This window comes from Colossoma macropomum, unplaced genomic scaffold (assembly GCF_904425465.1).
Source record: "Colossoma macropomum unplaced genomic scaffold, Colossoma_macropomum, whole genome shotgun sequence".
In the NCBI taxonomy this organism is placed as follows: domain Eukaryota; kingdom Metazoa; phylum Chordata; class Actinopteri; order Characiformes; family Serrasalmidae; genus Colossoma; species Colossoma macropomum.
Window position 1 is genome coordinate 3,518,129 of NW_023494787.1, and position 15,891 is coordinate 3,534,019.

The 15,891-nt window shown below is 40.1% G+C and overlaps 1 protein-coding gene across 2 annotated transcripts in view; it reads right to left on the minus strand.

Moving 5' to 3' along the window:
• Positions 1 to 10,947, minus strand: part of ywhaz (tyrosine 3-monooxygenase/tryptophan 5-monooxygenase activation protein, zeta polypeptide) — a 28,549-nt gene extending 17,602 nt beyond the window's left edge. Inside the window, exons 1-2 of one of the 2 annotated variants that reach the window (XM_036565888.1) lie at positions 10,833 to 10,947; positions 4,733 to 5,036 (exon numbers count right to left, since the gene is read on the minus strand). In XM_036565888.1, coding sequence (XP_036421781.1) covers positions 4,733 to 5,023 — 291 coding nt within the window. In that variant the 5' untranslated portion in view covers positions 5,024 to 5,036; positions 10,833 to 10,947. Of the gene's footprint in view, positions 1 to 4,732; positions 5,037 to 10,743 lie in introns of both variants that reach the window. The other variant, XM_036565887.1, reaches the window with a different exon arrangement.
• Between the last annotated feature and the right edge of the window lie 4,944 nt (positions 10,948 to 15,891).

Consider the following 15,891-nt stretch of genomic DNA (forward strand, 5'->3'; position numbering starts at 1 on the left):
ATGAAATGGTTATGAATTCACTGCCTGATGACTGAGACACTGTTTTATGATAGTTTTGGCCTTAAACTCCATTCATGGTGGAGGGATACATACTATGCAGGGCACTGTGAGGCAAAATAGTCCCCAAAGAAAATTTATTATTTCAGATTTTCCACTATTTTCCATCATCAACATTCCATATAAACTCAGAAGACTCGTGTAGGTTCACTGGTGGTTCTGGATAGTAAATAAAATGTCTATATCTGTGTTGTAGTCATGGCGACCCCTGGTTCCTATCACCACCACTGTAAAGACTCTCTGATGAATCTCACACACTGGATTATGAAGAAACTTTTGAAAAATGGATGGAATTTCCCTTTATCACTGCAGTTCTGATGTAAGTTTTATTTTTTTAGTTTTATACAACAGTGAATGCCACTTTTGTAGGGTTTTTTCCTCACCATACAATATGAAAGCTGTGAAAACACCCCATTTTCAATTAATCAGGGTTCTGATCCTTCAGATCGGAGCACCCCTGACAAGAACTCCCAAACAAAGCATCCAACATCCTCTAAAGAAATGAATACTTCATAACAACAGAGAGAATGTAAATGAAACCTTGAACTACTGATCTGCTTCAATTAAAAACACACCATTTTGAAGATTAGTTAGAGTAATTTTAAAAGAAATACCGGATCCCTATCAGTGTTCAGGTTCAGTATCAGTACAGGGAAAGAGAGAGAGAGTGGCATCGCGCCATTCTGTCCACACGAACAGCATCGATCCTGGATATAAAACCTTCACACAGATCTGCGCCATCTGTGCGTCAGGAAGACTCCACACTCCGCTGCAGAGCGGCGCCTCTGACCTCTCGTGGGCTTTATTTGCATGCTTATGTAAGAGAGAGGAGATGCTGGCAGATTACAGAGCTTATAAGGACGCGCAACAAAGCCACAAGCACTCAGAGTGTCCTGGTCATTCAGCAACACTGACCGCCCTGTCTTACCATTAACAGGGACGCATTCAGCGTCCTGCTGTTGATGAGGGGGTGCAGAGCATGGAGGAACTGTTCTGAGTGCTGCTTTGTCTTCAAACTATGAAATAATAAGAACATAATAATAAAAAAATGATTGACATGCCTCCCCGCCATTCATAACCATCTCGGAATGCTACTTCCTCCGCAACAAACCTGCAGTGAGAACGGCAGTGACAGTAAATCAGGCAGAATTAGAGTAAGAATGGAGGTTAGGGAACCATCCCTGTGACCGGAAGGTCGTCGGTTTGATCCCCTGAGCTGACAGTACGTGACTGAAGAGCCCTTGAGCAAGACACCTAACCTCCAACTGCTCCCAGGGCGCCGTGGATAGGGCTGCCCACTACTCTGGGCAAGTGTGCTCACTGCCCCCTAGTGTGTGTGTGTTCACTAGTGTGTATGTGGTGTTTCACTGCACAGATGGGTTAAAATGCGGAGGTGAAATCTCCCCATTATGGGATTAATAAAGGATAACTTATTATTATTTTCACAATGCAGAGTGTTTACAAAAATATTCCTATAGAAAACTTAATAAAGCTTAAACATCACACCCACAGTGGAAACATTAAAAATTACTGTGGAGTATAAATGCACTGTGATGCATCATTTTGGAGGGTTAACTGCATTTTTACCTTCATACTTGATTATAATTGACTGTAATAATATTAAGTAAAGTACACTACTTTGCACTAAGTGTATTTTGCCCGTAGAAACACAATATAAGAACAGAATAAATACAAAAAAATACAAATACAGTGAAAGGTAAGAAGAACATTTATGTTTTCAGAAAAGTTCTGAATATGTAGTTTAGAAGAATGCAATGAGAAGAACTCCTGACTTCTCGCTGCACTTCAGTCATCGCGCATATTTGATCAATTCATTCGGCAGCATGAAATTTAATATTTCTCAATGCCCTGAACTACAGAATCATAACCGGACTGAAGTGTTTTTCTCCTCAGCTTCTCCGTTCCAACAGTCAGGATGGATGGTAATGAGCGGCTGCTGGAGTCGAAGCTGCTGAGATAGCGTGATTAGAACAGTCATACCTTCACCACCATTCTGCAGCACGGCTCAGTGCCAGCCTCACCCATTACCTCATTACCGACGCATTCAGCGCTGCATACTTCCAGAAACACAGTCTAAACAGCAGCGCGGGAAATGACAGGAATTTCACGCTCGTGAGGTATTTTCTTGTGACATTTTTTAAGCCTCCCTTGGGCCGTGAGTCACTGGAAACAGCGCAGCAGCAGAGAGAAACTCACAGGCTGACTGCAGCGCAAGAGCCCAAGTCCATCTGCACCGTCAGCCTGTAGAGTAAGACTGCAGAGATTAGATGACCTCAATTCTTTTTTAATATGGCTCTACAATGTTCATATGATCCACACAGTCATTCTGACAGACCGTAATACACTACAGGAAGTGTAGGGGGCGATATGGCTTCTACTGTTTCATTTAAAAAGCGCTCTATAATGTTCATATGATCCACACAGTCATTCTGACAGACTGTAATACACTACAGGAAGTGTAGGGGGCGATACGGCTTCTACTGTTTCATTTAAAAAGCCTCTATAATGTTCATATGATCCACACAGTTATTCTGACAGACTGTAATACACTACAGGAAGTGTAGGGGGCGATATGGCTTCTACTGTTTCATTTAAAGAGCTCTATAATGTTCATATGATCCACACAGTCACTCTGACAGACTGTAATACACTACAGGAAGTGTAGGGGGCGATACGGCTTCTACTGTTGCATCAAGGAAAAAAAAACCTTGTACAAAAAAAACAAAAACAAACCTTGTACATTCTTAAAAAGATGGTTCTTCAAGGGTTCTTTAGTAAAGAAAATGATTTTATATAGAACCATGAACACTCAAAGAACCTTTTGCATGATGAAAGCGTTCTTCAGACTCATGGACAATGTGCTTAAGATGTTCTATATAGCGTCCAAAAGTGTTCTTCTATTGTTATGATGTCAAGCTTGTAACAAAAGAAGAACTCTTTTGGGTGCTATACAGAACCCTTTTGAAAAATGTTCTATATAGAACCGTCTATGGCACATTCATACATAATTTCCAATTATCTAAAGAACTCTTTCATGATGCAAAGAACCCTTCAGTCATGCATAGGGTTCTTTGAGTGTTCATGGTTCTATATAGAACCATTTTCTTTACTAAAGAACCTTTGAAGAACCATCTTTTTTTAAAGTGTAGCACATGATACACGCCTGCGCTACATTACACTTCACTCTGCTGCCTGATCAATACTGTCGGTTCCTGATCTGTGTGCCCTGTTCAGGCTGTACTGAGCTTTGCTCTGCGCTCTATTTTCAAGCTGAAATCTGACCACACAGATTAGTTAACGCGAGTGATTTTTCCTACACCAGCGGTCAGCAACATGTGGCTCCGGGGCCATGTGCGGCTCTTTTACTGCCCTGTTGTGGCTCCACAGCTGAATCAGATTTGTATGCAAAAATAAAATAATCCTCCTTTACAGTAAAATAAAGCTCTGCTGATCGTTCAACACAGTTTAATGTAGAACTGCTAATTCACCCTTTAACCCTGAAGATCAGCGCAGACTGCTGGTCACCATAGCAACACAGATAACAGTCTCGCCTAGCTAGTAGCTAACGAAATGACAAAGAGAGATTTAAGACAAAGACATTTTACAAGAAACTGTTCTACTTTTGAGGAAAAGTTTCCTGCTGGAGATGTGAGAAAAGCAGCTATAGCTGAGCTAAAGCTTAAAGCAGAGCAAAGTGAGTCTGCGTTTTCGTTTATATTATATTTTTAGTCTATATTAGAACATTAACACAGACTAAAACATATTTACAGCCAAGATGGTAAAATGGATATAAAGTGTTGTGGCTCCCAAGATGGTTTGATTTTTGCTGAAAGGACAGAATGGCTCTTCTTAACATTTGAGTTTTGACCGCCGCCCTACACTGCAGGCTGTACCAACAAAATTTACCTCAGGGGGGCGCTACACAATACTGGGTGGACCAAAATATTTACTCTTAAAAAGATGGTGCTTCTAGGGTTCTGCAATAAAGTAGACGGTTCCATATAGAGCCATGAACACTCAAAGAGCCCACTGCATGCTTAAAGGGTTCTTTGCATCATGAAAGGGTTCTTCATATAAATAGAAAATGAGCATGAATTTGCTATAGACGATTCTATATAGAACCTTTCTGAAAAGGGTTCTACATAGCACCCAAAAGGGATCTTCTACTGTTACACTGTCAATATTGCCACAATAGGAGAACGCTTTCGGGTGCTATGCAGAACCCTTTTCAGAAAGGGTTCTAGGATAGGTTTCTTTAACTTATTTTGAACAGACTAGTGCTAGGTACCGTCTTAAAGATGGTTTTCCAAGAGGTCTTTAGTAAAGAAAGTGGTTCTATATAGAACCATAAACACTCAAAGAGCCCTCTGCATGATGGAAGGGTTGTCTGCATGAGTTTGATGGAGAACATGCTGCAGATGGTTCTATACAGAACAACTTTCTTTATTAAAGAACCCTTGAAGCACCATTTCTAAGTGTGTATCTAGCACTGTTGTGTTCAAAATAAATGTAAACAAATCTGGCCTTGTGCAACTGAGGGTTTCTCTTGTATTTTTTCCCTGGTGTACCGTGACGTCTAAACCGGTGTGAACAGAACCGTGACTGTGCACCGTTACACTCCGAGTAGTGACCGATATTAACACTGTAAACTCACCAGCACGTCTGTGCAGATGGACTGCAGCTCCGACTCGATTTTCTCCCGGTACTCTTTGGCCATCGCCTGCTTGTCGCTGCCGTCCGTCTTCTGCTCGATGCTGGAAATGACCCTCCAGGAGGACCGACGGGCGCCCACCACGTTCTTGTAGGCCACGGAGAGCAGGTTCCTCTCCTCGTCCGACAGCTCCTCTCCCAGCTCCGTCACGGCCTTCATGGAGGCGGCCATGTCGTCGTAGCGCTCGGCCTGCTCCGCCAGCTTAGCCTTCTGCACGTGCTGACTCTTATCCATCTTTGCTCAGGTTCTACACAGGAGACACAAACACACACAATTCAGCTACGATTAGGAAACGATGCAGTGAACCATGCGGAGGTGGGCGACATGACGATTTTTATTATCATCATGATAAACTGGCACAATTTCTGAGCTAATTATGGATATCGTTGGACATTTGGCTAACTTCTGCGCAATTAAATGGCAAACAAAGTCGTTCAGAGTGGTTTGGTGTGAAACGCTCCGTTCTAGAGTCAGAATTGTTCACAGTGGTGGTGATAGGAACCAGACGTCCACCTCTAAAAGCTCCCTCACAGAAAGTTCCTACAGGAAATGGTGATGAATTCACTGCCTGATGACTGAGACACTGTTTTATGGTAGTTTTGAGAAGATTTTGGCTTAAACTCCATTCATGGTGGAGGGATACATAATATGCAGGGTGTTCTGAGGCAAAATAGTCCCCAAAGAAAACTTATTATTTCAGATTTTCCACTATTTTTCATCATCAACATTCCATATAAACTCAGAAGACTCGTGTAGGTTCACTGGTGGTTCTGGATAGTAAATAAAATGTCTATATTTGTGTTGTAGTCATGGTGACCCCTGGTTCCTATTACCACCACTGTAAAGACATCTGAACCATTTCACACCAAACCACTCTGAATCTCTCTGTTCACATCTCACACACTGAATAATGGAGGAATGTATAAAAATCAGTAAAAATCACCTTTGAATCGCTGACCGACTTCATTTTTCATTACAGAGAGAATAATTAGTCCTGTTTAACTGGAATTAGTGCACTAGAGGAAACGTTTCATATCCCATGTCTGAGAGTATTTAAAGTAACAGTACTTTGTGTCCCTCAATGTATCAAACCTTTAAATAATATAACGTCAAACACATCGAACATTTTCAAGCGTTCAATTATACGTGATTTGATAATTTTGGTATAATTTTAAATACACCACTGAAACTTCTGAATTTTATTTTAGTCAGAAAAATGAGCGCATGCAGTCGTAAGCAAAGGTTTGGTGTATTTGTTGATTTTCTAAGTGAGCATAAAATAAAACATCCTTTACAGAGAGTAAAATATGGCATTTTCTGCATAATTTCTATTTATTTGCTGAGTTAAAACAATAAAACAATAAAAGGTAAAAGTAGTGTGCCGTTACTTTTGCACAGGCCACATTTCAGCTTTTATTTGTTCCCCCTAATGTGTTAAACTGAGCAAATAAACAGTAATCATGTATTAAAATGTACAGAAGTGAGGTTTGGTCAGATTTCATGTAGGTGTTGATTTCCTGAGTGTAAATAAGTGAACATCCTCTACAGACAAACACACTTCTGCACATTTTAATACACGATTACTGTTTATTTACTGAATTTAACACATTAGGGGGAACAAATAAACACAAAATGTGGCCTGTGCAAAAGTAAAGGCACACTACTTTGACCTTTTATTGTTTTTCCATTATGTTAAACTCAAACAAACAGAAAAATTACACATTAAATGCAGCAGGAAAAATCCACATTTTACTCTCTGTAGAGGACGTGTTCTTATTTTCAGCTAGAAAATCAACAAATACATGGAATCTGACCAAAGCTTTGCTTATGACTGTACTTTGATTTGGAATTAAATGTTATTATATTTGCAGGTCTAATCGTTTAAAATCACTGCTCTGCTAGGGGTCGGCTGATATCAATGAAAGGCCCAGATAAGCATACTGTCCATCCTGATAATAGAATTTATCATTAAAACGATAAAATGTTGTCATATTGTCCACCTCTACGCTTCCCCACCTTCAGCTCGTGTAAACGTGTGGTGACTATGGGATTTAAGTGTTGAGTAAACGGTGACACAGACAGACAGGAATGTTCCGGATACTGTCGTCACGTGTCTGTCAGGTCGGTTAAGGTTAGAGAACGTCATCACAGCTCGCAGGTTTCTGACAGCTGAGGACGACACGACAACCTGAACATCAGCTATTCTGCAGCTCTTCTGTCCGTTTTCTTCTAAACTATTAATATTAATTGTTTAAATTAATTTTCATTTGTTTATTAAGAACTTCTTAAAAAAAAACAGAATATTCTCTGCCTTCAAAGTTTATTTGTATTTATTCTAATGTTATTTATTGTTTTACAGGCAAACACACAACGACTGCCCGAGTACACACGGCTGTACGCAAAAGTTTAAGCGCCCCATGCCAATTTCCATGTATTTGTTGATTTTCTGTAGGTCACACATCCATTACAGAGACACACTACTGCACACTTTAATAAAAAAAATTACTATTTATTTACTAAATTTAACATACTGGGCAAAAAATAAAACAAAGTGGCCTGTGCAAAAGTTATAGCAATATTTAATGTTTTGTTTACTTTCCAATGTGTTAAACTTGGCAAATAAATAGAAATTGTGCAACAAATTAGCAGAAAAATGGCGTTTTAATTGTGCTCACTGTAGAGGATGTGATCAAGTACACAGAAAATGGCACAGACTGAAACTATTTTCTCGGTTGTGTAAGACTTTGGTACAGTGCTGTATGAGAGTCTAAAATCAGATAAAATTCTTCTTGTAGGCTTTACAGCAGCAGCAGCTTCAGCTTCAAAGAGCTCGTATACAACCGCAAGCACAGAACAACAAACTGAACCATAACTCTAGATTTCATTTTCATGTATTTGCGTAAACATTCACAGACGTTTGATCATAAGAATATTATTTACCCATAAACTTGATCACCAGTATTCTGACTGTAGCTGTAATCTCACTCTCAGCCAGAGGAATACAGGAAAGCCATGATGTACATTTATTTAACGGAAGGAAACGAAATGTAAATCAGTCCTGGCGATTTATACGACTGCACGTGTTCTTCATCAGGCAGAACTGCTGGAGAAAGCTGTAGTGGTACATTAGAGCTTCTAAAACCAATTTCATCATCACACCGATTGCGCCTGTGAAGCTGACAGGAGGCAATTTTTACCTATTAAAAACGTACCCATCCCATTAAAGGGCCCATGTCATGTGAAACTTGAGGCGGGCGATATGGCAAAAAACATAATATCACAATATTTCAAGAATTTTCACGATACATGTCACAATATTTATTTTTTTAGGACATCTGATCAGTTGGAACAGAGAAGTATAATAATAATAATAATACTAATAATAATAATAATAATAATGATAATAATAATAATATTTAAAAAATTCAAGATAAATTTTTCCACTACACTAAAAAACGTCATGTATGTTAGATGATTTACCAGTGGATCTAGAGGTGGGCGATATGGCAAAAATACAATATCAAAGACATTTTCACAATAAACGATAAGTCATATTTATTTTTCTTCCTTGCATATTTCTTCATTTTTATTTATCTTCCTTGCATATTTTATTTACACTGTAAGTAAATAACACCAAAGTTTCAGTCCATAAATGTAAAACACGCTGCAAAACAGACCAGTTTTTGTGATGTCACAAAAAACAGCACATTTACATATACCCATCTACTCTGCCTACTGCAGTTTGGCTCCACCCACTCACACTGAAGTTATAAGGAGTGTTTCAGCCCGGACTGCTTTTCGAACGAGGCCAAAAATCAGAACAGAGCTCATTTACATATATCAGTCTTAAAGGCACAGTAACAAAATCAGCCTGTTTAAATGTAAATACTAAAAAAAATAAAAATAACTGAAATTTCATCTGTTTGTGGTACATAAAACCACACAAACGATATAAATGGATTTCGGTTGGAGGGGGGGCAGGGATACAAGAAAAATGTACGATTTAGAAAAGATTTTTTTAAATCGAGCCAATAGGGGGCACAATAGCGCATTAAGACATTAAAGAGACTGTAAATAACATAAGTGTCTTCAAGATGTCAATTTATAGTGTTTTACATCAGAAGCAACCGGAAGTGAATCCTAACAGGAAGCGACTGGCCACACCCTCTACCACCCAGTGAAAACTACATTTCCCACAATTCCTGGCCTCAACCATCACTTAGACCCTCTATTTCCTTTTTTAATCACTATTCAACATCTGAAGATTATCAACAGTGAAACTATAACAAACAGGAGAAACAGTCCTGCACAGATAATAGAGACTAACGTACGTTAGTCAAAAAGAAAAAAGTAGGAAAGAAAGACAGAAGGAAAAAAGTTACCACACTAACCTAAGAGGCTCTAAAACGGGCTCTAAAGTCAAAAGCGGCTAAATCAGACACTTTCTTTGGTCTGAATAAGAAAGAGAGACTCAGAAAACAGCACAAAATGGTGGCAGTAATGCACTGAAACTGCTCCCAAGTCTTGTGGCGTGAAGTATGTGGATATGAGTCGGCCCACCACGCCCAGGAGGGTCTACCTGCTGCAACAGGAGAGCCCGACCTGAGGGCAGGGCTGATCCGGGAAACGAACACATTATGCAAACTGAACCAAACCGAACACGCATGAAATGAAATGAAAAGAAAGAAAATTAAATGAAAGTGTGCTGCGAGCAAATCCCAGCACGGATCCCAGCCGGGCCTCACGGGTTAATCCGGTTTCCTTTCCTTCCTTTACAACACGCACAGCTTTTCCTCTTACGGAAAGGACTACAGGAATACTACAGGAATTTCTACAGGACTCCTATAGGAATTCCTGGGATACTATTAAGATTATTATAATTACAGACTCCCAAAACAGGAATATCATTTATAGAACAATACAAAAGCTTTATATCACTACACAATTATTATAGTTTCTTGTAGTACTACACTCTCAAAAAAGATGGTTCCTCAAAGGAAATGGTTCCATTCAGAACCATGAGTTCTACACAGAACCATCTGCATGGTGAAATGGTTCTGTATAGCACCAAAAAGAGGGTTTTCTATTGTTCTGATACCAAGAAACCTTTTTGTATAGAGCAATTTTTAAAAAAGGTTCTACACAGAACCATATAACACACTCTCCATCAATCTGAAGAACCGTTTCACCATGCAAAGAACCATTTAAGCACGTAAACGGTTCTACATAGAACTCATGGTTCTACACAGAACACTGGAAGAACCCTCTTAAGTGTGTACCACAGATACTCTTCTATGGGTTTAGCTGTGTCTGTGCATTGCAACACCACACAGGAATGAATGGAGAGACACTGTAAGCAGCAAGAAACAGAGGTTTACAACACAGGAACATCAACAAAGAGTGATTAATTAATGAATTAATCACTGTGAACTGGATTAATTAGCAATTTAACAAGGATTCAACCGCCAATGCAATGTGAAAGCAAACAGAGGAGAACAATGTGGAGCCTGCAGTCAGATCAGATCAGATCAGATCAGATAGATGTGCTGAACTAAAACAGAAAGAAAGCACTTATCTCCTCCTATGGCTGTGTCTGATTATCTACTGCAACAGACAGCTCGCCCGTCTCATATCTGCATTTTAATCTGTTTAACACCCCAGAAAGCCCACAAAAGCAGAGCCCCTGCTATAAACCCACCCATACTGAGCTATGATAACCCTACAGTCCTTATAAAGACGCTACACACACAAAAAAAAGACAAGAAGCTGAAATCAGCTTCCTTTTCGCCAGCCTCTATTTCGAATTTTCCCGTTCCACCTTAAACGCGGCGGCAGTTATTATAACGCCCGAGGCGCCAGAATGTAACTGCCGCACTATTTAAGGTGGAACGGAAAAATTCGAAATAGAGGCTGGCGAAAAGGAAGCCAATAAAACTGAAGACATTAAAACTGACCCGAGAGTGGCGAAGAGAAGCAAGAACGCGTCCTTAATCCCAAAAGCAGAAGCGAAAATGAGGCGAAAAGGCTATAAAAGTTTGCCCACCTCGTAACCAGGGCGTGTATGTGTGTTTGCAGACCTGCTTCACAGCTGACAGTCACCAAGAGCTGCTGTACGGATGTACGGGGTTTCCCACCCGCTCACCACTGGCTTGTAGCAGGGGCGACATTAGGAGGGCGTTGCTTTTTGCCACACCCGTATTCCGACAGGTCCCGCCTCCTGCACCAGGATTGGCTAAAGAGGCGTACTCGCAAACTGTTCGCCAATAGCGAGCCGATTTGTAGGAAGCATAGCCAATCCTAGCGAGGGAGACACGCTTACTATCCAATTGGAGCAAAAGCGGAGAGATTTGCCTGATAATGGGCGGGAAAAAATAACGTACGTGCTGCGGGTCCTGACGTCTAACGCTGCCGAGGCAACGGCGCTGCTCATTGGCTGGGGAAAATAACCGACCGTTTTAAAAGTCCCCTTTGCTTCAGTGTTTATTTGTTTGTTTGTTTGTTTGTTTTTAACTGATCTCAGTTAATATGTTTAAGAAATGGTTACTTTTATTTGTCTAACGTTGATCAGGGATGGTTCAGATGTCTTTACAGTGGTGGTGATAGGAACCAGGGGTCGCCATGACTACAACACAAATATAGACATTTTATTTACTATCCAGAACCACCAGTGAACCTACACGAGTCTTCTGAGTTTATACGGAATGTTGATGATGGAAAATTGTGGAAAATCTGAAATAATAAGTTTTCATTGGGGACTATTTTGCCTCACAGCGCCCTGCATAGTATGTATCCCTCCACCATGAATGGAGTTTAAGGCCGAAATCTTCTCAAAACTATCATAAAACAGTGTCTCAGTCATCAGGCAGTGAATTCATAACCATTTCATGTAGTAACTTTCTGTGAGGGAGCTTTTAGAGGTGGACGTCTGGTTCCTATCACCACCACTGTGAACAGTTATGACTCTATAAGTTTCTTTAGAACGGAGCGTTTCACACCAAACCACTCCGAACTACTCTGTTTTTAATGACTCTTAACCATTTAATCATGAAATTTTGAAAAATCAGTGAAGTTGTGATATCACAAAAACAATAAATTGAATTTTAATGTATACATTTGGTACCATGATATTATATTGTACTGTATTGCACTGCGCTGTGTTGAACTCTGTTCCTTCGCTGGGTATCAATGGTGACTTTTTGTTTCTAGCAGTGTCTGAGCTCAGGACTGGCTTTCTCTCTAACCTATTGGTAACTAGCAAAGATACTTTATCTAGATGGACAAAGCACTTTTTGTAAGTCGCTCTGGATAACAGCGTCTGCTAAATGTTGTAAATGTAAATGTAAATATCTGTATATGTACAAGTATTCACACATCCCTTTAAGCTCCTCTCATGTTGGCCTTTTAAAAAAGATGGTTCTTCGAAGGTTCTTTAGTAAAAAAAATGGTTCTATGTAGCATTATGAACACTCAATTAACCATTTGCATGCTTATAGCATTATTTGCTTGGTGAAATGGTTCTTCAGATTGATGGAGAATGTGTTCACTGCAAAAAATGGTATCTTGTCAAGTGAAATGATTTTAAATTTACTCGATATGTCTAATATTTCCCATTTTGAGATGGGTGTGCACTTATTGTAAGACTATTTAGCTTATTTGCAGCTTACTTGTTTTTAGTAATCTTTTTAATTAAAATTATCTCATTATATATATTTTTGCTGGTTTAAGCACATTTCTTACAACAAGCAGAAAAAAGCTTAAAACAAGTAAAAAATGTCTAGAAATAAGTTAAATAATCTTAAAATACGCTTACAATAATCTCAACAGGAGAAATATTAGACTTCTTGATTATATTTAATATAATTTTACTTGACAAGATATCATTTTTTGCTGTGCTGTATGTGGTTCTATATAGAACCTTTTTGAAAATGGCTGTGTAGCACCAAAAAGGCTTCTTGTACTGTGTACAAGCTTTACATTGTAAAAATAGCAGAACCCTTTTGGTGCTGTTTAGAACCATAAAGAACACATTCTCCATCAATCTGAAGAACGATTCCACCATGTAAAGAACCATTTAAGCATGCAAATGGTTCTTTGAGTGTTCATGGTTCTATAAAGTACCATTGTCTTTACTAAAGAACCCTTGAAGAACCATCTCTTTAAAAGTGTAGGTAAATATTTGGTTACAGTCTGTTTGCTTGTCTGGTCAGTTCAGTGTGTTATAAACCGATCAGGCATAACATTCTGACCACCTCCTTGTTTCTACGCTCATTGTCCATTTTATCAGCTCCACTTACTATATAGGTGCACTTTGTAGTTCTACAGTTACAGACTGTAGTCCATCTGTTTCTCTGATACTTTATTAGCCCCCTTTTACCCTGTTCTTCAGTGGTCAGGACCCCCATGGACCCTCACAGAGCAGGTACTATTTGGGTGGAGGGTCATTCTCAGCAATGCAGTAACACTGACGTGGTGGTGGTGTGTTAATGTGTGTTGCGCTGGTCTGAGTGGATCAGACACAGCAGTGCTGCTAGAGTTTTTAAACATCTCAGTGTCACTGCTGGACTGAGAGTAGTCCACCAACCAAAAACATCCAGCCAACAGCATCCTGTGGGCAGCGTCCTGTGACCACTGATGAAGGACTAGAGGATGACCAACACAAACTGTGCAGCAGCAGATGAGCTATCGTGTCTGACTTTCCGTCTACAAGGTGGACTGACAGGGTAGGAGTGTCTAATAGAGTGGACAGTGAGTGGACACAGTGTTTAAAAACTCCAGCAGCACTGCTGTGTCTGATCCACTCAGACCAGCACAACACACACTAACACACCACCACCACGTCAGTGTTACTGCAGTGCTGAGAATGATCCACCACACAAATAGTACCTGCTCTGTGAGGGTCCATGGGGGTCCTGACCACTGAAGAACAGGGTAAAAGGGGGCTAATAAAGTATCAGAGAAACAGATGGACTACAGTCTGTAACTGTAGAACTACAAAGTGCACCTATATAGTAAGTGGAGCTGATAAAATGGACAATGAGTGCAGAAACAAGGAGGTGGTCAGAATGTTATGCCTGATTTGTGTGTGTCCTACATGTGTGACTCACCAAGACAGGTCCTGTGTTTGTGTAACATATGTGGTGAAATAAAGTGGTTCTGGTTCTGGTTCTGAAGATGCTGATGAAGGAGCTGCTGGCTTTGTGCCATAAACCTGCTGCCCAGTTGTGTCATTGCATCATGCGGACGGATGTCTGCACAGGAAGGAAAGAGTGGGAGCGGAAAAGGCAGAAATGTGATTCAGCACAGCTGACGCGGTAGCAGCTTGTTTTTTTTGTCTTCTTTTTAGGATGTTGAGCGGACTGAAAACTGACCAGTCCTTCCTTCCAGTCTCGCAGGCCTCCTGACCAGCCAAAGGTTCACATCCTCTATAGGTCACTCTGATATGAATGGAGTTCATGCTTCAGGATGAAAGCCACTATCACACACAACTTCACCAAAAATGCTAAATTAAGCAGGGAAAAAAATCGCCCTGCAGCTACAAGGCTACTGCTAACAAGTAATGGAAGCTAACCCCTCAATTAGCATGCTGCTAACTGCATGTCTGAATCATCACCCGCTGTTCTGAAACAGTGTTGAGGTGTTCAGTGTCTCTAATAGACCTGATTATGAGGTTTCTGACCCTGTAAGACTCACTGTGATCTATAAACATGGACTACAGGACATTAGCATAGCTAAACACAGTAGCAGCTACCTGGAAGCCTGAATTCAGCCTGTACTTTTGCCCTTTTTATACACAATAAAAGTCAATAACAAAACCAAACAAGCAAATATGAAGGAAGTTTGAAGGGAAATTCCACGAATCTTTCAAAATTCTAGTATAATCCAGCGTTTGAGATGTAGACAAAGTGATTCAGAGTGGTTTGGTGTGAAATGGTTCAGATGTCTTTACAGTGGTGGTGATAGGAACCAGGGGTCGCCATGACTACAACACAAATATAGACATTTTATTTACCATCCAGAACCACCAGTGAACCTACACGAGTCTTCTGAGTTTATATGGAATGTTGATGATGGAAAATAGTGGAAAATCTGAAATAATAAGTTTTCTTTAAGGACTATTTTGCCTCACAGCACCCTGCATATGATTTATCCCTCCACCATGAATGGAGTTTAAGGCCAGAACTATCATAAAACAGTGTCTCAGTCATCAGGCAGTGAATTCATAACCATTTCATGTAGTAACTTCCTGTGAGGGAGCTTTTAGAGGTGGACGTCTGGTTCCTATCACCACCACTGTGAACAATTCTGACTCAGTAAGTTTCTCTAGAACACAAAACCACTCTGAACGACTCTGTTTACATCCAAAATGTTTAATTATACAGAATTTAAAAAAATCAGTATGTCTGAGTAAGTCTGGCTACTGTATCTCAGCTGTGCTAGTGTCTGCACTGACCTTGAGATTGTTCAGAGTGCATACTTATAAGTCTACACTGAAACACCACCCTGAAAGCAGCACCTCACTCAGACTGTAGTCTCTATGAACCCATAAACTGCACTGTAAAGTAGATGTGAGGAGACTGGAGGTTGGAGGTGCTCAGAAACTGGAGCAGAGGACACTGGGATGCTCTAATAAAAGCACAGCTTCTATTATCTTCTGTTCAGTCTCCATGGGGGGGGCGACTGTTCTATTTTTTAACTGTCACATGTTTCCCCCATGGGCCGAACTGTTGATGAAGTAACCCATTTTACACATACTGCCACGCTGGCAACAGAGTCAATATGATTTTCCTGCTAGTCAATTCATTAAAGGGCCCATATCTTCCAGAAACAAGTTTTCCTCAATATCTAATACAATAAGACCTTGATGTAGTATGTAAACATTGTTAAAGGGCCCATATCTTACATTTTTCTTACGTATTGCTTCTCCTCACCCACAAAGCCGAGGTCCACTTATGATATTTATGTGGCTTTATGTACAAAAACATAATTCACTTCCACAAGATCATTTTCAGCCTCTCTTTATCCCTTAGAATTAAACAGGCTGTTTCTGTTACTGTGCCTTTAAACCTGATATATATCGCTGCTGTCGGAACAAAACCTCGTAT